Here is a 19,726-nt window from a genome sequence, read left to right on the forward strand (position 1 = left end):
GTGCAAGGAAGGAGGCCTCCTTCCTGACCCCACCCAACCACAAATAGTTTTGTTTTTCTCGACTCCAGAGAAAAACTGGCGAAGGAATTCCTAAGGCAAAGTCTCACAGAACCTGATTCATGACCCTGTCCGTTCTCTGGCAGCTGTTGAAGCCCCATGGGCCGGGGCTTGCGGGGGCGGGAGGGAGGGGGACGACAACACCAGACAGCAGAAACCCAGCTCCTTCCCCTTCAGAAGGCTTATTAGCCAACCCCCCCACCCCCCCCACTCCCGCCGCCACCCCCCCATCTCCCCCCGCCCCCGAACTTGATACTTAGTGACACGAAGGCATCCCTTGGATGGAGGGGAGTTCTGCAAAGGAAGAAAGGTCCTTGCACTGACCAAACGGGAAAGGACTTAGGGGACATTCTGCCAAAGGTTCTCCCTCTTGAACTGACTATATATAGGTTCACTTGCTCCTCATAAACTCAATTCTCTCTCCCACTCCCAGTGGAACAGAGGCGGGGAAGGACAGTTGGTCTTCAAGGTATGTTCTTTGAGTTTCTAACTAAGAAAGGGAAGTTAACTAAGAAAGGGAACTGAAAATAGGCCTGGAAAGGGCAGGAGCCTGTCTGTCCACACACACACACACACCAGACCATGCCCAGCAGAGGCCCCCTGGGACAGGGACCAGACCTCCCAAGGGAGGCAGGTCCTTCAGATTTGAGAACAACTGCCCAAGGAGAAACAAACCTAGCATTTAGACCATGGTTTGGAGGGGGTCTCTCACTGGTATAGCTCTATCCTCCGCAAACACTGAGGAGAACAGAAAATGTTGGCAGTACCCACACCAGGAAAACACCACGGAAGATAGATTATGCAGTGAGCTACAGGACTCTTCCCAGAAATCGCATCCAAGTTAGTAATCATTGTGGCTGTTTGGTTTTTTAGGAGGAAGGGTTAATAGAGAGGTAGATAAGCTGCCATCTGTCACAAGTGATTTTTTTCAGGCAGGAGCAAAGGTTAATTGGAGGTGATAGTTCCTGTTGGCCAGACTTCTTTCTTCGCACCCCTCCACCCACAGAAAAGCTACTGGGGCAACCCAACTAGCTTAGGAGCTGCACCATCGGGGCAGCCCCAGTGGTGCAGCGGTTTGGTGCCACCTGCAGCTCAGGGTGTGATCCTGGAGAGACCCCGGATAGAGTCCTGCATTGGACTCCCTGCATGGAGCCTGCTTCTGCCTCAATCTCTCTCTGTGTTGTGTCTCTCATGAATAAATAAATAAAATATTTTTTAAAAATCTAAAAAAAAAAAAAAAGAGCTGCACCATCTTGGGATGCCTGGGTGGCTCAGTGGTTGGGCGCCTGCCTTTGGCCCAGTAGGTGATCCTGGAAACCCAGGATCAAGTCCCGCATCAGGTTCCCTGCATGGAGCCTGCTTCTTCCTCTGCCTGTGTCTCTGCCTCTCTCTATCTCTCTGTGTGTATCTCATGAATAAATAAATAAAATCTTTTTAAAAAAGTGTAAAATACACGTTGGATTTTGAACGTATAGTTAAAAAAAAGTAAAATATCTTATTCATCTTTATGTTGATGATGTTGAATATTTTGGATATATCATATAAACACGTTGAGTAATATTTGGGATATATCAGTTAAATAAAATCTATCAGTAAAAGTAATTTCACTTCTTTTTTATTGTGGCTACTAGAAATTTAAATTATATCTATGTCTTGCCTTATATTAAACACTGCTGGTCTGGACTGGCAAATCTATACACACACACACATGCATAAATATGTAAAATTTCTCCATCTTCCCATCCCTGTGCATAAAATAAGTAATGTCCTTCTTCTGCTAGTCTGTGGTCTTACACTTTGAGAATCAACCAAGCCTTTCTTGACTGAGCACTTCCCATGACACAAATACCACTATGTGTAAATAAGAGAGGCTACTTCTAACTTACTTTTGTTTTCTTACAGCACCTCAGTCCTCACTATCCCACATGGTATTGGCCTGTCTTACTTGCTATCTGAGGCAGAAGCCACTTAAGGAAAAGAAGACCATAGAGTAGATTCTTTATGTAGTCTCATGGTTTCTGCTGCATGTGGCTTCACTATGCTTTCAGTTGGTGAGGCCAGCAAGTGTTTGGGTACTAGCCACTCTGCCCACATAAACCACCACTACATTTTGCCTTTCTGAAAAAGATCCCAATTATTCATTTTCTAAGAATCTAAATTAGGAGTAGAGCTCTGCCTTCATAAAGTCAATCTTTTTATGTAGGGCAGCTTAGCATTGAGTGCAGAAGAGTAAGAAAGAAGGTGAGCTTGGGGATGGCAGAAAGAGAAAGGACCTTGGGAGAACTAGGGCTTGGAATCCTCATTTCCTCCTGGAGAGCATCCCCCAGAATGGGCCTTTGAGTTATAAGGCTCCCCTAACCCCACCCCGGAGTTACAGCACAGGACAGAGATGTGCCCCCAGTCCCCAGCAAGGATGGCCTGCCACAAGCTCCCACTCTTCCCTTAGCCCTGCCTCTCCTTTTAGATGGAAGCCTCCATCTGGGGACCACAAAGTAAGCAAAGGGTTGGAAGCATGTTGCTGCCTGCAGCTGTCTCCCCACCCCACCCCCATTGCTGATTGGGAGGAAGAACGAGGAGAGTTCATTATAATTCATTTTTGTAAATGTTTAATATCTCAATTAATGTGATTAGCCTCAAGCCTGAATGAGCAGCAGGGCAGCAGATCTGCTGACAAGACACAGAGTAACAAGATCAACAGGGCTGTGGGGTCTTCCTGGACTCCATCCTCAGAGGGTACGATCTGTTTAGCATCTCCATAAATACTAAGATCAGATTAGGAGGGAAGAAAAGGAGCAGTGAGGGTGGAGTAGGGAGTAGAAAGTTACTTTCCAGATGTGTTTGCACTCCTGGTTCCCTGGCACTGCCATCACGTGTTCTGACCACCCAGTACTGGGTCCTCTACCATCTCCCACCCCACCCCCATCTTAGTGGCCCAACTGGGGGGACCTGGGCATCCATATCATGAAGTGTAATTGTATTTACACACACACACACTCAAACCCAGACTAAGGAGGGATGGAAGGTGGTTCAACAGAGAAACAAGCAGTTGAAAGGCCATCTCTCACACAGGGCTCAAATGAAGACATAAGAGGAAGAAAGCCAGGCTTAACAACTCCTCCCATTCCCACAGGGAGCATTTGGTGTGGGGGTTAAAGTCAGGACTCAGGAACCAGCCTCCCAGGGACCCCAGTCTCACGGGACCTCAGCCTCATTGAGACCTCTTTCTAGCTGTGTGGCATTAGGCAAGCCATTTTATCTCTTGGTGCCCTGGTTCCCTTGTCTTTATTTGGAGGTAATGGTAGAACCTACATCATAGGGTGGTGCTGAGGGTTAAACAAATTAGTAAATATAAAGCACTTGGAACAATGTGCCTGGGACACCCTAAGTGTCATCTAAGGGCTATTACTATTACTTTTCTTCCTGAAGCTTGCTTGCTGTGATAGCTGAGGAATGGCGGCTGCTGGGATCCAGTTGGGATGCATTTCAGAGACACCAGTGGCACTGTGGAGACATCAGCCCCACTCTGGGGTGAAGAAGGAATGACGAGAGACAGGGCATCCCACAAGGACTGTCCTGTTCAGGAAAGTTGATGGCAGCAGGTACTCCCTGCCTGGAAGGGTACTGTGAGTGGGTCCAGTGCCTGGAGGAATTAAGCTCCCTTGGGATTAGGGGCGAAACAGATTTTCCATAAAAGGAATAGTTGTTCAGGATAATAATGGCCCCCAAATGTGCTCCCCCCACCGCTCTTGGCTACCTGACTCACTTTGAGAGTCCCACTCAAGGAACCTAACTGGGAGAGGGGGGGAAAGGGAAGAGAAATTGGGTTTCCTCTGCCCTAAACAGGAGCTTGCCAACTGTGGTTCCTTCCCCTAAAGGAATCAGGAATCTGCTCTTATCAGAGGTTCTTTGCATCAACCGTTTACTCAAGAAATAATTGTTGAGCAGCTACGTATGAGCAAGACACTGTGCTAGACCCCAAACAGTGAAATGTTGAATTAACCAGTGCCCTGGGCTTCAAGGAGCTTAGAAGTGCTAGCTCTGGAAGTCGTCACCACCGCCGCCTCCCTGCCCACGCACTTAAACACACAAACCACCCAGAGGGAGAGAAGGGGGCGTTGGCAAATGCCAGCAAGACATAGTTTTACTTGGATCCTTTTCTGGAAAATACACAGTTCTCTTTCTGTGCTCGTTTCACCCGCTCTCTCCTTCCCCGCCCCCCTTTCCACCTCTCCTCTCCGGGTCCTCTTCTGCCCTTTCCCCCAGGCTCTGAGACCTGTTCCCGCCCCATCTACATCTCCCTCCTCTCCCCACCCCCAACCTGCCCAACCGTTTCTCTGCTATTTTCTTGTCCCTGGATTCTTTCCCTGGCTCCCCACACTCAGTCTCCCCAGATGCCGGCTCCCCTCTCCTCCCCCTGCTCCCCTCTCCTGGGTCTTCGCTTCCAGCACCGGGGACAGCTCCAGCCCCCGGAACAATGGACCCCACCTTAGGGCTCCTCTATAAATTCTCCATCTTAGTGTTTTGCCCAACTCGTGATTGGGGAGTAAGATGGGGGAAGGGTTATTATCAACAGGACCAGCTGCTCTTCTGGGGGCGGGGGCGGGGGCGGGAAAGGAGTCAGAGAGGAAGGAGATAGAAAGAGGGCGTGGCTCTCGTCTGGATTGTGCGTCCCTCTCCAGGGTAGAGAATTTGTATTCCACCCCTGAGACTGACATCACTGATGTCAGGGGAAAGGAGGTGGGAGTGGGAGGGGGGTGTGGAGGGGGGAGGTTTTTGTTGAGGAGAGCGCGGCCGGAGAGCAGAGCTCCGGGACCCAGGTGACCGGGAAAGCAGGCAGCCCCAGCAGCGGGAGCAGCCAGCAGCAGCACAGGCCCGGGGACCAGGGTGGGGTGGGAGGGGGGCTGAGGGGAGGACCCGAAGGGGGGCGGCAGGGCGAAAGGGAACCCTAGAGCCCTGCCGCCATCAGAGACCAAGCATCTGGCATCAGGGATCTTCGGACCCAGCAGAAGGATCGGCCACAGGGGAGGTGTCTTCCCGGGAAAGCCGACGAGAGCTCCACCTGCCCCACATCAGGAGTGCCCCCCCCCACGCTGCTGGCCACCCCCAGCCCCCTTCTCCATCACCCTCCTCAGGCCCTTTCCCCGACTCCAGCTGTTCACCCCAGCTCCCAGCGTCCCTGATACCCCTCTGGCCCCCCAGATCTTGAGCACACTGACCCCCATCCTGGGATATTTCCAGATCTCGGGGAGGAAGATCATTTGTTTGGGCTATGCCCCCTGGTGGCATGACAGTGTCTGCCTAGACCCCTGACCCCTAGCCCTCAACTCCCTGGGCCTCCTTTGTGTGAAGCGCTGCCCCTCTGCTCAGCACTGTGGTTGGGGCCAAAGGGAAAGCCAGCCCCGGCTGGGCTCCGGCCCCCGCCACTTGCCTCCTCGCTGGGCAGCTCCCCCAGGCCTTTGGGCCCCTCCTCCTGGGCCGCCCCAATGAAGGAGCCGGATGCCATCAAGCTGTTTGTGGGGCAGATCCCGAGGCATCTGGAGGAAAAGGACCTGAAGCCCATCTTCGAACAGTTTGGTCGGATCTTCGAGCTGACTGTCATCAAGGACAAGTACACCGGGCTGCACAAGGGTGAGGGGTCAGGCCAGGCTGCGGAGGCAGCAGGGCTGGGAGAGGAGACTGGGAGGAAGGGAAGCCAGCTTGCAGGGCTGGAGCGGCTGGGAAGGGCTGATGTGGATGGGAAGAGTTCAGGGATAAGGAGTGGATGGAGGAGCCATAAGAGAGCAGCAGGGTGAGCAAGCGAGGACTCTGATGCAGGCCTCAGGGGGGCCTCCTGGGGGACACAGAGATGTTAGATCCCAGGGATGAGGGGGTGATGTTGTGGGTGAACTCAAAGGAGGATGGGGGACCAAGAGATCTGGCTTGGGAGATAAGGAGCCAGGCAGGGGTGTGTGTGTGTGTGTGTGTGTGTGCACATGCGTGTGTGCACACACGCCTGAGATTATTAGTAGCCTTAGACACTATTGGGGTGGGGGTCAACCTGGCAAGAATGGACGTGGACTTTGCAGGGAAGCTCCAGGGTGTGGATCTGGAAGTGTGGGGCAGGAAGTTCAGAGAGCCAGCCAGAGGCACTCCTTGGGCCTGTCCAGGGCTGTGTGCTCCTGCTAAGCCAGGTCAGGCCCTGGTCAGGACTTGGAGAGCTGGGGGGAGGGGCTGGGGGGCACTGCCTCCCCCTCCACTGGCCTGGGAACATGCAGGGAACTGCTCTTCCCTTTCCTTCCCCTCTCTCCCATGCTTCACCCTGTACCTGCCTCCTGAGGAGTTGGAGAGAGATGAAGAAATAGGGAAAATGGGAGAGGAGAGGGGTGACAGGGAGCAAGATGGAGGGAGGTGGAGGCAAAGGCGAAACGGAAGAGGCCAGCTAAGGAGGAAAGAAGTCACAGGGCACACATGCTTGTCTGGCAACCACAGGCCCCTTCTGCCCCCACACGAAGCCCCCTCTCCCAGTGCCACCACCACACAAACCTCCCAGCTCTGGGTCTCTGCCCTGAGCTCAGTAACCCAGAGACTCCCTCTCAGACACCTCCCAACTCCAGCAGGCAGAAGGCGGCAAGAAGAAACAATCCGTCCTCAGTCTCATGGTGGAGGGAATCTTCTAGAGAGGGGACACTGGGGACTCATCCCAACCCCATCTCCTCTGCCCCTGCTCCTCCTCAGGATGTGCCTTCCTGACATACTGTGCCCGCGATTCAGCCCTGAAGGCCCAGAGTGCCCTGCACGAACAGAAGACGCTTCCAGGGGTGAGTCCTATACTTATAAGGCAAGAGGGCTGAGAAGGACCCTGGAAGGGGTCAGGGGCTCACCACCTTCCTGAGACATGGAGCTTGTTTTCTACCTCCTCTCATCACTAGGAAGCCCCCTCTCCTTCTAACATTCCTCTTTCTTGCTGGAGATCCATTCTTCTTTTACCTGGAGAGAAGAAAGGCAGTGGTTAGCAGAGCAAATGTGACCTTTGTAAGGAGCAGATGCAGCCCCTTCCCCACTTCCCAACCTGCTCATGGGGCAACACTTAGGGAACGGAGCTGGTTGGGAGGCGTGGGGACAGACTCTGAACACCAAGTGTGTGGCAAAGTAAGCAGGAGGCACCCAGGCACTCTTGAAGGTGGGATGTCTGGTTGTGACAGGGGCGGCTGGTGCCTGCTGGACTAGCATCTCTGTGCTGGCTGCTGGGCTCTGATGGACTCACCTGGTGCCTCCCAGGGAGAGCTTTGGGCATCAGGGTGGAGCAGGGCCTGGGCCGGCCCGGGCTGGGGGTGCGAGCAACGGCATGGGTGGACATCATTGCGGAGGATCAGGCCTGACCCGCAAAGGTGTCCAAGGTGGCAGAGGTGCCCTCTGACATGGCCTCTCTCCTGTAGAGTCTGAGCTCTGTTGCTTTTCTTCTGGGACAGCCTTGCTGATTGCCCCAGGCCTGGGCTGACAGAGAGAGAGAGAGAGAGAGAGAGAATCTCGAGATGCCTCCAGCCATGCAGCCAGGGGGGGAAGGCTGTCCTGTTCTATTCCACTGTCTACCTGCTTCTGTTGTCTCCTGCCCCTGAGGCCCAGGAAGTAGTCCTGAGAGCTAACCCCATCCGGCCCTTCAGCAAACGTTTCCTGAGCCCAGCCTGGGTGCTGGAGACACATGTGTCACAACCTCTACCCCTTCCCCTGTGTGGGAAATGGGAAAAAGGGCTGATTCTCCTTTATTTCCTGGGAGGGAAATAGACCAAACAGATGGGCAACAAGGGTGGGGGCATCCAGGAAAATCGAGACCACTTCAGCTGTTCCCAACTTCAAGCCTTCGGTAGGTCTGTGACACCCACCCTGTGGCCCTCAGCCCTCGCAGTTCATCCTGTCCTAGCCGGTGGCAGGGTAGCTGAAGGGTCCTTGCCCACGGAACCGAGGACCCTCGGTGTGTGTGAGTAGGCTCAGGATCTGGGGAGCCTGCGTGTGCGCGTGCGTGTGCACGTGGCCCGGGTGTGTGGGTGTGGGCACACGCAGCCCTGGGAAGCCTGGTTTCGATCACGTCACATCTCAACTTTCCTTGCTTTCCTGTTCTCTGTGGAGACCCTGACAAATCGGTAGTTTTCATCTCCATGGCCTCATCCCGGCTTTTCCTGGTCTTGCTAGCAGGGGTGCCGCCTTGGCCTCCCCCCAGCTGTACCCGCGCTTGGGCAGGGCTCTGGTTGTGGTCGGCAGCGGCAGGCCTGGTGATGTGGAAAGGCTCTGCCTCCCGTTCCTGGGGGAAAAAAAAAAAAAAATATATATATATATATATATATATATACATATATATATATATATATATATATATGGGCCCAGGGAGAAGGATGCCTGGTTAATGATCAGCCAGCGAGCTCCCAGGTGACACCAAGGCCTGGGGGCAGGATCCAGAGTGGTCTGACAGGACCTCCAGCAGGGGATGGAGCTCCTGTCCTCCAGGAGCCTAGGGGAGCAGACCAGCCGTTTTGGGGAGCAGATGTCAGCGCCCACTCTCCCTGACCCTTTGTATGCCCCAGGTCTTTTCTCTGCCACCTGCCCTCCTGGCAGCGTTATTTCCTCAATTGTTCAGTGTGTGTGTGTGTGTGTGTGTGTGTGTGTGTGTGTGTGCCAGCCCTGTGGGAAGTTCTTCCTGCTATCTAATCTCCAAACCCTCCTAATATAGTATAGGCCTTCTTCTTCTTTTTTTTTTTTTAGATTTTAAGTCATCTCTACACTCAACGTGGGGCTCAAACTCATGACCCCAAGCTCAAGAATCACCCACCCCACTGACTGCGCCAAGCAGCTGCCCTAATACAGGCTTTTTTTTTAGTGGAGGCATTTAGCCCTCTCTCCTTTCTCCCCGTCTCTGTCACCAGTGCCACCATATCAGGATGATGCTTCCACAGCAGAAAGGAAGAATGGAGGCTGGGCCTGTGGCTGTCAAGCCCCATTTCCTTTTCTCCCTGGAGCATTCCCAGGAGGGGCTATGCCACAGGCCCCTGGATTCTTCCTGTCCCAAGGGTGTGGCCTCCTTGAGGTGGTGGTGGGAGGGACCTCTGCCTAGCCTGCCCGATGTGCTCTTCTTGGGCCAAAATCCCACTCTGGGGAATGGGCTGCATCCGCTTACTGTTGGTCAGTGAATTCTGACCCCGTGGAAAGGACTCTGTGTGTGTCTGGGACACTGGGCGGAAGGAAGCCTGAAGCCAGGGAGGCAGGCAGCAGACCTGTGACCTCAGGAGAATTAGATTTTTTGGAAATGTGAGCTCTTCCTTACAGGAAGAGCAGTGGGGTCTTTGCTATTGGTGAGAAGGATGAGGGCCTTATGAATGACCAGTCTGGCGGTGGGGAGCGGTCTCAGTGATACGTGGAATATAAATAGCCTCTTCTTTGGGAGGCCCTGGGGAGGGCTTATCACCTGGCTGGTGGTGGCTAGGGAGCAGAGGTGCCCGACTCCATGTTGCCAGGTAAACAGGGCCCAGCTGGACTCAGGGGAGGGGGCAGGTGTGCCGAGCTGAGCTAACAAAGACCGAGCTCCCCACAGGAAGTGCCAGGCCAAGGGGGAGAGCCTGGGCCTGGGTCACTAGGGGCCACAGAGGGAGGCTGGCTGTGAGGGAGTGAGGGGAGCCTTCTGTCACTGTGGTCTGCACTGCGGCCTATGCACTTGTGTGTGTCTTTGTGCAAATTCCCATCAGCTGTGGATATTTATTGAGGTGCTATTTTTGTGCCTGGGAGCCCGCCATGCAGCAAGGGAATGGCATTGATTCTCTCTGGACCTCAGGGTCCCCACCCGGACTAGAATAGCAAATACCTAGGGGCATCTGGGGAAGGGTTTAGGGTCAAGTAAGGAATTCCCTGAGGCTGTGGACAGACCCTAATTCAGTCTACCTCTGCTGTAGGGGTTATGGCTGGTGCTGAGTGCCCAGGGGCACTTCTTGATTGCTTTAGGGAGAATACAGAGAGGAGAAGGGTTCAAGACTGAGGGCCCTGGGCTTCACACACACACACACACACACACACACATACACACACACACAGAGGCTCCTGAGGAGATTGAACCTCCATGGGATAATCCCAGATTGCTGGAGGATAAAGCTGGGGGCGGATTGGTTGGAGGATTTGGGTGACTCTTCCCCACCTCCCCCAGCCAGCTGCTCTCAGATCCCTAAGTGGGGGTGGGTCAGGACAGGAGTGTCCGCGGAGGTGGGGCTTAGGTTGGATCCAGGGCTGGGAATACCTCACCACAGAGTCCAGTCAGTCACACTGACTGGAATGGTCCGTACCAGAGAAAAGGGTTGGTGTGAGAAAGGGCAGGGGGCATTTCTCTGTGTGAAGCAGACACACAAGACCCACAGCTGGAACTCTAGAACTGAAGGGAACCTGACTCGCCACCACCTGATTTGCCCCATGGTTGTTGTTGTTGTTTTTTTTAATTTAGATTTTATTTATTTATTCATGAGAGACAGAGAGGCAGAGGGAGAAGCAGGCTCCATGCAGGGAGCCCGATGTGGGACTCGATCCTAGGACTCCAGGATCATGCCCTGAGCCGAAGGCAGGCGCTAAATCGCTGAGCCACCCAGGGATCCCACCCCCACGGTTTTACAGATGAGAAAATTGAGGCCCCAGGAGAGAAGTGACTTGGCCAAGGTCACCTAGCTAGAGAGTGGCAGAGCCAGTTCTTGAAGCAGGGTCTCCTGACCCGCAACCCAGTGCTTTTCCTGAGGATGCCCGTAGCCCCCCTCAGAATGTAGATAAATGGTTGCTTTTGTTTAATATCTATTTTTGGTCACTGGAGCTCGGACTGCCCCCCGTCAAATGAGAGGGTGGAGTGACCATGTGCGGCCCCCATGGTCCTAGTCCTCAAAAGCCAAGTATTCTCAGACGCGAAATGCTGAGTCGTTCCCCTCCCTCCAGTTCGGAAGATGTCCCCTGCCCTAGTTAAGGAAATCAACCTGCTGGAGTCATTGCTGAGCCCTCTCACCAGACAAGAACAGAGAGTGGAACTGGGGGGTGTCTGCATTTCCACTGGAGACTGAACAAAGGGAGATGCTGCAGGAGCAAAGAGAAGGGAGAGCTCTAGAGAACTTGAGGGTACAGGGAGAATGTCAAAGGAGCATGGGACAGCAGCTCCTCCTTCAGAGCCCTCTCAGCTGCCAGACTCCAAGGATTTGATCTGGAGCAGGAAGGCAGGGAGGGGACAGTGTGGCCCTGCAGAGCCTGCTCAACACGAATCAGGAAGCTTGTCCTGAGCCCCTCCCCCACCTCCCAGTCCTACCGAATCCACCCCCAGCATACCCTGTTCCCACCACCCCCCCACTCCTTCTCCTGGTGTGTGGAGCAACAGAAGTGATGACGTCACCACGGTCGCCAGGGCGACGGGAGGGATAAATCAGGCTGAGTGGGCGGTTGCCATGGCGCGCATTCTCCCGTTGCCACGGAGACTGGGCATCTGCTCCCTTTGTGCTGCCCGAGTAAGCCTTCCCCCTGGGGTCACGGGGTGTAGGGGGGCAGATAGAGAAGCAGACACACCTCTGGGGGTCAGAAGGAAGTCGGGGCATCTGTGCAGTGGTTGAGAGTCTTCTTTGGGGCTCCTTCATGGAGTGGCCTCTGCTGCCCCTACTTTGTAAAATTGAGGCAGCTCTTGCTGAATAGCCCCTCAGTTGGGCTCTGCCTCAGGACCCATGTCCTATAGGAAGTTCCGTTCTCCCCCTAAAGAAAACATCACTTACCCTGGCCAAGTCACCTGGGGCCTCACAGCCTGGAGCTGGCCCCAGGAGCATCCTCCCTACATCCTCACCTTCCAATGCCTCTAATCCCCTCAGGTCCTAATCCTAAACAAGATGAAACCCCGATCCCTTCCTTCCCATCAGCAATTTAGGGCCTGGGGTTCACTCTCTCTAGCCCCTCTGCAGCTCCGGGCCTAGGGAGGGCTCTTGGGGGGGGTGTTCAGGGGAGATCCCCAGCAGTGCCTTCTCTTCTTTCCTTTTAGATGAACAGGCCGATCCAGGTCAAGCCAGCCGACAGCGAGAGCCGAGGAGGTAGGTTCTGTACCTTTGGACTTTGAACCCAGGCCCAGGGCTTGGAGCAGTGAGGTGCAGCCTCTCTTGAAAAAGAAAATCTGAGAGTTCCAAAGGGTTCCCAGTCAAGGTGGGGATTGAAGTCAGTGTGGTCAGAGGGGATGTCATCCAGCCCATTGTAGGGAAGCTGGAGTGCAAGTGCAAGTCCCTCAGAACTGGGCTGAGGACTCTGTAACTGTACCCCATTTCCCCCAACATCACAGATTTTACACGCTGGAAGCATGAGTCCCGGGGGAGGGGAATATTTGGAGCTCCAGGGAGTTGCTGAGGGTAAAGGGCAGGATTTCAGCCTGTCCCAGGGGGAATGGAGTTGGGAAAGCAGCCAGGGGACCCTGAATGTCCCCCTCATCCTGTGCCCTACCCCCCAGAAGACCGGAAGCTCTTTGTGGGGATGCTAGGGAAGCAGCAGACAGATGAGGACGTCAGGAAGATGTTCGAGCCTTTTGGGACCATAGACGAGTGCACTGTGCTCCGGGGGCCAGATGGCACCAGCAAAGGTACCTGGCTGCTGCCCCTTCCTCAACAGGCCTTCTGGCCCTCCTGCCCCTTCTCCACTGGCTTCTGGGCAACAGGACGTGGGGGCCCTTGACGGGGAGCACTCACCCTTTCCTTCTTGCTCTTGGATGCTCTACTCTAGGCTGCGCCTTTGTGAAGTTCCAGACCCATGCTGAGGCCCAGGCGGCCATCAACACCCTTCACAGCAGCCGGACCCTGCCGGTGAGCCCCACTCACATCCATGTTTTAGATGCCCGCTCCCCACCTCCGACCCCTACCTCACCCATCCCCTCCAGCCCACATACCCTGCACTCCTCTCTGGCCACTCTGTCTCCTGTCTCTTCTCTCATCTTCCCACCCCACCCTCCCTGGCTGGGCATCTGAACACTTATGCTCTCTGCACATTAGCAGATTGCACTGTGGAAGGGCTTTCCCGCAGAATAAATTTCTCCTACGGAGCTAGCCGACTCTGAAGCTCCCTCAGCAGATGCCCAGCAAGCATTTAGCAGGAACTTGGGCAAAGGGATGCAACACTGAATGGAGAGCTGCATTCTAGACTCTAGGATTCTACAACAATCCCTGTGCTTCGGTTTGGTTTTTATTTAGTGCAGGGTGGTATTGCAATTTAAGGCTTCTCCTCTGAGCACACTGTGAGGTTTGGGGTGTGGGGATAGAAGTCACGGTACAGGTCTAGGGCAGCTTCCTGGCAGACCAGCCTGAGACGAAACGTTTGCTGTGGCTTGATCCTCTTTGGAGGTAACTTCCAGCTCAGAATCCTCACAGAGAAGCCAGGGATGCCCTCTGGATTCCAGTAGGCCTTTCCCTTTTCAAGCACACGCCTTCAAGCTTCTCAACTTTTTCTAGTCTCTCACACATCCTGGCACAGGAGGAGGTTGGGATTAAAATCCTCCCGGTGACAGAGGTGCAATGTGGCTGTCCTCCCAAAGAAGCTGGGCCAGGAAGGGTAGAACTGAGGCCAGGCCCTGAGGGCTGTTGGGAGGAGAGATCCTGATCCTGTCCCTCTGACCACATGCGTGGCCCATGCCCAGGGTGCCTCATCCAGCCTGGTGGTGAAGTTTGCTGACACGGAGAAGGAGCGAGGTCTCCGCCGAATGCAGCAGGTGGCTACCCAGCTGGGCATGTTCAGCCCCATCGCACTGCAGTTTGGAGCCTACAGCGCCTACACCCAGGCCGTGAGCACTGACCCCTGGGGTGCTGGGCCTGGCCCATCCCTGTTTCCTCCTGGCATCCAGGACCAGTCCCCACTCTCCCAAGGCCAACACCCAGAGTTGGGAGGGGAACCAGATTGGGTGTGGGATACCTGGCCCCACCCTCCTCTCCTCCCCTTCCCCCAGTTGATGCAGCAGCAGGCGGCCCTGGTAGCGGCTCACAGTGCCTACCTCAGCCCCATGGCCACCATGGCTGCCGTGCAGATGCAGCACATGGCTGCCATCAATGCCAATGGCCTCATCGCCACTCCCATCACCCCATCCTCAGGTAAGACCCAGGCAAGGCAGGCTGGGTTGGGTGTGAACAGGACAGGTGAGATGAACTACCACATAGTGTGTGTGTGTGGGGGGCACATTGCTCAGGGAAGCCACAGGGTCTGGAAGGGACTCAGGGGTGAGAGTGGCCTGCTTCCTCCCTTCTGCCCTCAGACTTGCTGACTGGTCCTCTGCATTTGTGTGTGTGTGTGTGTGTGTGTGTGTGTGTGTGTGCATGTCTGCCTGCTTCTTTGCTCTGTCTTTGTCGCCTTCTCCTCCTTAGGAACCAGCACCCCTCCTGCCATCGCTGCCACGCCCGTGTCTGCAATCCCTGCTGCCCTGGGCGTCAACGGCTACAGCCCCGTGCCTACCCAGCCCACCGGGCAGCCTGCCCCTGATGCTCTGTATCCCAACGGGGTTCACCCCTACCCAGGTGGGGGTCTCTGCCTGCCCCCCCTCATCCAGCAACTATCCCAGCCTCCGCTCCCATTGCCGGTGGGCAGCCGTGACACAGCCTCCCTCTCCAGGCCTCTGGGTCATCAGGTCTTTCTCCTGCCCTGTCATCCTAGGGCAGGGATGCTCCTGCCCGCCATCAAGCTGAGGCTGAGTGAAGTCCGCAGTTGCATAGCCAATCACACACTCCACGCTCTGCCTTCTCCTCCCTGTGGCTCTGTGCATTTGCATGCTCTCCTGTCACCCCCGGGCCCTGGGAGGCAGTACCCACCCTCTCCGCCTGGCCTTTGCTCTGCATCCTGCCCCCCCTCACAGTCGGTGCTGCTCTCCCCAGCCCAGAGCCCCGCGGCCCCCGTGGACCCCCTGCAGCAGGCCTACGCAGGGATGCAGCACTACACAGGTGAGGAGCCCAAGCCCTGATGGGAGGGACTGTGTGGGACAGGCTGGCTTTCCAGGCTCCCTGCCAGCTGCCCCTGGCACCAGCTACCCCCTGGGGCTTCCTTCCTGGTCCTAAGGGACCTACTGTTAGGGGCCAGTGCCCAGAGTCCAAGTGGCTCCTTCTGTGGCACCTCTCTGCCCATCCCCCTTGCTGGCCTGGGCTGGATGTTGTGGGACTGGTCAGGGGTTCCTGGGGGCCAGGTTAGGAATCTCAAGACCACCCCCCCACTAGTTCTCTGTTCTCCCACCCCAGCAGCCTACCCAGCAGCCTACAGCTTGGTGGCACCCGCGTTCCCGCAGCCTCCTGCCCTGGTCGCCCAGCAACCCCCTCCTCCTCCCCAGCAGCAGCAGCAGCAGCAGCAGCAGCAGCAGCAACGGGAAGGTGTGACCTGAGCGCTCCTCCCAGACTGCTCCTCCTGGCCGGGAGCCCCCAGGGATAGGAGCGCCCTTGTCATGGGCTGTGGGCTCCCTGTCGCTCGCTCCACACCTGGAAAGAAAGCGAGTGGGGATGAGGTGTCTGGTGCCCCGGCCTGCATGCCATGGGCTGGGTTTGGAGGGTCCTCCCGGCCCATTCCCTGTGGGGCCCAGGCCCCAGGAGTGTTGCCCAATCACTGAGCTCTTCCTCTGTCTCTGCTGCCACCCAGGCCCTGACGGCTGCAACATCTTCATCTACCACCTGCCCCAGGAGTTCACAGACTCAGAGATCCTCCAGATGTTTGTCCCCTTCGGCCACGTCATCTCAGCCAAAGTCTTTGTTGACCGGGCCACCAATCAGAGCAAGTGTTTTGGTAAGAACATGACGATCCAAAAGATAAACTATAGCACATTTTTGCCAAACTCCAAATGTGGACAAGGTCCAAGACATCTGAAGGCATTTTTGGTCACAGTGGGCCCAAACTTTGAAATCCAGATGATCAAGAGTGGGAAAGAACCTTTCTTATCCTCTTGGCATCACATACTGCTGCTGCCCAGGCCCAGCTTCTCCCAAAATTGCAGCCTCACTCTTCTCTATGAGCACTGGTCAAATTCATGCTCCATGAGGCCTGGGAGAAGCTCAGGAATGAGAGGTCTGGCTTCCGAGAGGAAGGCCTAGGGAGCATAGTATTTTGCCTCGTCTTGAAAGGTTGCTTCAGGGGAGAGGAGCCTTGGTCTTCCCTGTGTGGGAAGTCGTGAAGGGCCACAAGGGGTGTTTTCAAAAGGCAGGTTCACAGTTCTCTGGGCTGAGAAGGGCTGCCCCTCAAAGAGTGCCGGAAAGAATGTCCCAGTGCATGTGAGTGGCTGCACTGCATTCATTCACTCAACCTACCCATCAGCAGCTACCCACCAAATGCCTGCTGTGGGCCAGCCATTCAAGATCCTGAGAGGAAGTTGGGCAGTGCCGGGGAACCAAAAAGCAGGTTCTGGCCCTAAGCACAGGCGAGTCAGGTGGGGTTGGGCTGGGCCTTATGCCCCTTTCATCTCAGGCTTTGTGAGTTTCGACAATCCGGCCAGTGCCCAGGCTGCCATCCAGGCCATGAACGGTTTCCAGATTGGCATGAAACGCCTCAAAGTCCAGCTAAAGCGGCCTAAGGATGCCAACCGGCCCTACTGAGGGCCCCCCAGGTGGGTCCTGTTCCCATCCTGTGACCTCTTCATCTCCCTCACACTGAAGCCAGGGCTCTCACTTGGACTGTCCCTTACCCCACGTCCCCCCAGCATCAGGGATGCCCACCCCACCCCTGACTCTGGGCACTTGAAGGGATCTGGTATAGCTCCTTCTGCTCTTTCAGTCACCCACGTCAGTCTCTCTCTCAGACACACATGTACATGTTTCAGTCACCAGAGTCAGTCTCTCTCTCACACACACATGTGTGCACACTCACACACACACACAGTGACCCCAGAGAGAGCCGAGTCTGTCTATATCTGTGTCCACTCCCCAGGTCTTCCTCAGTATCTGGTCTTGTTTGTCTGGTCAGTGTCCATGTGTTTGTGTGTCTCTCTTTTTCTGGTTTTCCTTTGGGTTGGAGTGGAATTAGGGGAGTAGGTTGGGGAAGTAAGGAGGCTGGTTTCTAGAATCATAGCTCCTGGACTGTCTATCCTCCTCAGAGGTGGGGACATCGGGCCCTCAGTGCCCTGGACTCCGGGGAGCATAGCCCGTGGACTCTTCTGTAGTGTAGACCCATGGGACAGTGGAGAGTGCACAGGATAGACTGGGGAAGTCCAAGCTTCAGGCCTCCTGGGAGCAGCTTCCAGTTAGGTGGAGAAGGCCAAAATGCTAGACGGCCTGCATTTCACTAACTGGGTCCCCTCTACCCATTACCCACACGACCCTGGCCTCATGGCCACAGAGCTGTGAGCTTTGGTGACTTTTGTGTTTGATCTCCTTTGGACCAAACCCCTGAAAAAACACAACCCAAGAACAATACCCACATTTTGTTTCTCCCCCTTTCCCCCCAATCCTGGCTGCTTAATCCCCCCCACCCTGGGGGCCCCCCTGCCCAGGGCCCGTGTCTATTGTCGGCCGAAGCCCCCACCCCGGACCCCCGCTCCGGGCCCCTGTAAGTCGCATGGAACGAGCGTGTTGTCTTTGCAGCCGATTGTTCGTTACTTGGGGAGGGGGCCGCGGAGGGAAGCGCCCCTCAGCCCAGGGTCAGGGCCGGGGGCAGCTCGCGGGATGTGCTTGGTCAACAGTGGTTGGTGACTGTGCTCTGTGTTCTGTGCGTTTCTCTCTTGCTTTCTTTGTTCCTTTCCGAAAAGGAATGAGAGCACGGTCTAGGGGCTGGGGATCCCAGCCCTCAAGTCTGCGGCCCCAAGCCCAGCCCCAGGTCCCAGCCTGGCTGCCCTGCTCTTCCTCCAGGTGTCCGTCTGTCTGCTGCCCCTTCTCCTTTCTCTTTGCTCTCTCTGCCTGCCTGCCTGTTGTCTCACTCCTTTGCTTCGTCCCCTCCAGTCCCTGTCACCATACCTTCCAGCTCTTCTCCTTCTCCTGGGCTGTGTGAATATCTCCTCTGGATATCCTTGGGTTTCTCATATGGTGGGCCGCTCCCTCCCATCCCCGCCAGCCACCACTGCCCCCGTCCAGCAGCTGAGGCCTTTCTGCCGCCGCCCTGCCTTCTCTGGGCGGTCCCCTTCCCTCCTGGTGGCTGCGTCCACCAGCCCAGCCACTCTTCCCCACCGGGGACTGTGGCCACAGCGTCACCCGTGTCTCCTTCCTTCACAGGTCTGGAGACACCAGAGGAAGGGGCACCAAACCCCTCGCCCCACGTGGTCCCAGCCCTTTCTGCACACCTGCTCGGGCCTCGATGGGGCTCTGGGGCAAAAGCTGCTTCACAGCCCTGGGGGAACAGGGCCGTGGCCCACTCCCACCACCCCGCCCTCCTGAAGGGCCTGTTTGCTCCCAGGTGCCCTTTTGGCCTTTGTGAGGGAGCGTGGGACAGGCCCGAAGGCTCCGGGGTATCTGCCTTCTGCTGGGGCTCCTGCGGTGACCTCCTGTGCCCAGCTTTCACACTCACCTCCCCACCAGCGGGCTTGTGGCCCTGGAAGGGTAGAGGGGCCTCCACAAACTCCCCACCTCACCCTTGCCCTAGCCTCTTCCCCATACTAGGGGTTTCTCAGAAGCTGGTTCTCAAACTCCCTACCACCCTCAGTTAGAGGTAGGATATCCCTGAACCCTGGGCTCCCAGCCCTAAAACTCACTGCCTCCCCCATGGGCCCCCTCTAAGGAGGGTGTGGGGGAGCCCTGAGGGCTGCCTTGCCACCAGTCAGCCACAGAGACCCTCCTCCTTTCATATGAGGAAAAGACCTCCCCAAACCCTTAAAAATGTTTACAGTCTCTGCTGGTCCCCTCCGTGTAAATACCACTACCACCCGTGCGTTATCCAGCCCGGCCCGGCCCGGACGCTGCCATCTCTCTTTCTGGGAGTTTAGACAATGTTTCCCTTGGATTTTTTCTCTCTTGATTTCTCCCTTTGGTTTGGGGGTAATTGGGTATTTGGGAGGATGGGTGTGGGGAGGGTTACAAGGGTTTATTACCTGATCATTTTCTTTAGGAAAAGGTTTTAGGGGACATAAATGGGTGGGGGGGGTGGGAGTGGTAAGGGGAGACTGGGGAGTCTGTTTCAGACACTTCTCTATGCTTAACTTATTTATTTATTGCATTTTACTTTTAAAGAGTTGGTCTTTTCTGTCTAAATAAAGAAAAAAGTTTAAAAGCATCAACTGAGTCTTGGGAGAGTTGAGGGTAGGGACTTTTGCGTGCTGGGAAGGGGAGGGGAGAGATTTGGGAGAGAGACCTTAACCATGGCTCATGATGACACTCTTTCACCCTTCCTTGGGGTTTAGTTCCACATGCTCTGCAACGCCAGGCACAGGAAGGAAACAGGGCAGCAGGCCTCTCCCATATCCAGCCCTGCCCCTCTGAAGGCTTGGGACTGGACTCTCTTGTTCCTGATCTCCAGGTCTCCCTTGTTCATGGGGGTGAGCTGCCCCTGCACCTACCAGTGGGGATACAGGGAGCTAAGTTTTTGCTCTGTGATTCTGTTACAGGCTGTCAGTGTGCATTTCCTCATTTAATCTTGCCACAACTCTGGGAGGCAGGATACAATTTTACAGACAGGTTAATAAGGTCTTTGGAGGGTAACCAACTTCCCCAGAGTCCTAGAATTACAAAGGGATGGGCGGCAGGAAGGAGGCCCAGTACGTTAGACTCCAGAGCCCATGATGGTCTTG

At 55.5% G+C, this 19,726-nt stretch overlaps 1 protein-coding gene across 13 annotated transcripts; it reads left to right on the forward strand.

The window, feature by feature from the left end:
- The first annotated feature begins 4,811 nt into the window (after window positions 1-4,811).
- On the forward strand, window positions 4,812-19,212 carry CELF3 (CUGBP Elav-like family member 3). Of its 13 annotated transcripts, none has more exons than XR_012003030.1 (14): window positions 4,812-4,874; window positions 5,580-5,685; window positions 6,772-6,854; window positions 12,062-12,110; window positions 12,518-12,646; window positions 12,787-12,866; window positions 13,694-13,837; window positions 14,000-14,141; window positions 14,412-14,561; window positions 14,916-14,981; window positions 15,273-15,401; window positions 15,664-15,807; window positions 16,483-17,559; window positions 18,219-19,212. XR_012003030.1 is itself a non-coding variant. In XM_072766508.1 (14 exons), the coding sequence occupies exons 4-13, from the start codon at window positions 12,062-12,064 to the stop codon at window positions 16,608-16,610; spliced, it is 1,158 nt and encodes a 385-aa protein (XP_072622609.1). In that variant the 5' UTR covers window positions 4,815-4,874; window positions 5,580-5,685; window positions 6,772-6,854; the 3' UTR covers window positions 16,611-16,621; window positions 18,219-19,212. The 13 variants fall into 13 exon arrangements, 9 of the variants coding, with proteins under 9 accessions (XP_072622609.1, XP_072622610.1, XP_072622611.1 ...); XR_012003031.1 differs by having other exon boundaries at window positions 4,815-4,874; window positions 12,521-12,646; XM_072766508.1 differs by having other exon boundaries at window positions 4,815-4,874; window positions 15,276-15,401; window positions 16,483-16,621.
- Window positions 19,213-19,726: the final 514 nt, after the last annotated feature.

This window comes from Vulpes vulpes, chromosome 8 (genome assembly GCF_048418805.1).
Source record: "Vulpes vulpes isolate BD-2025 chromosome 8, VulVul3, whole genome shotgun sequence".
NCBI classification, from domain to species: domain Eukaryota; kingdom Metazoa; phylum Chordata; class Mammalia; order Carnivora; family Canidae; genus Vulpes; species Vulpes vulpes.

Excerpts from the sequence above, each read along its gene's own strand:
- CELF3 (XM_025982933.2), top strand. The coding sequence starts at position 5,541 with ATGAAGGAGCCGGATGCCATCAAGCTGTTTGTGGGGCAGATCCCGAGG. Across the intron at positions 14,982-15,272 it reads AGGGATGCAGCACTACACAG|CAGCCTACCCAGCAGCCTAC; the intron begins GTGAGGAGCCCA and ends CTCCCACCCCAG. Across the intron at positions 15,402-15,663 it reads GCAGCAGCAGCAACGGGAAG|GCCCTGACGGCTGCAACATC; the intron begins GTGTGACCTGAG and ends GCTGCCACCCAG.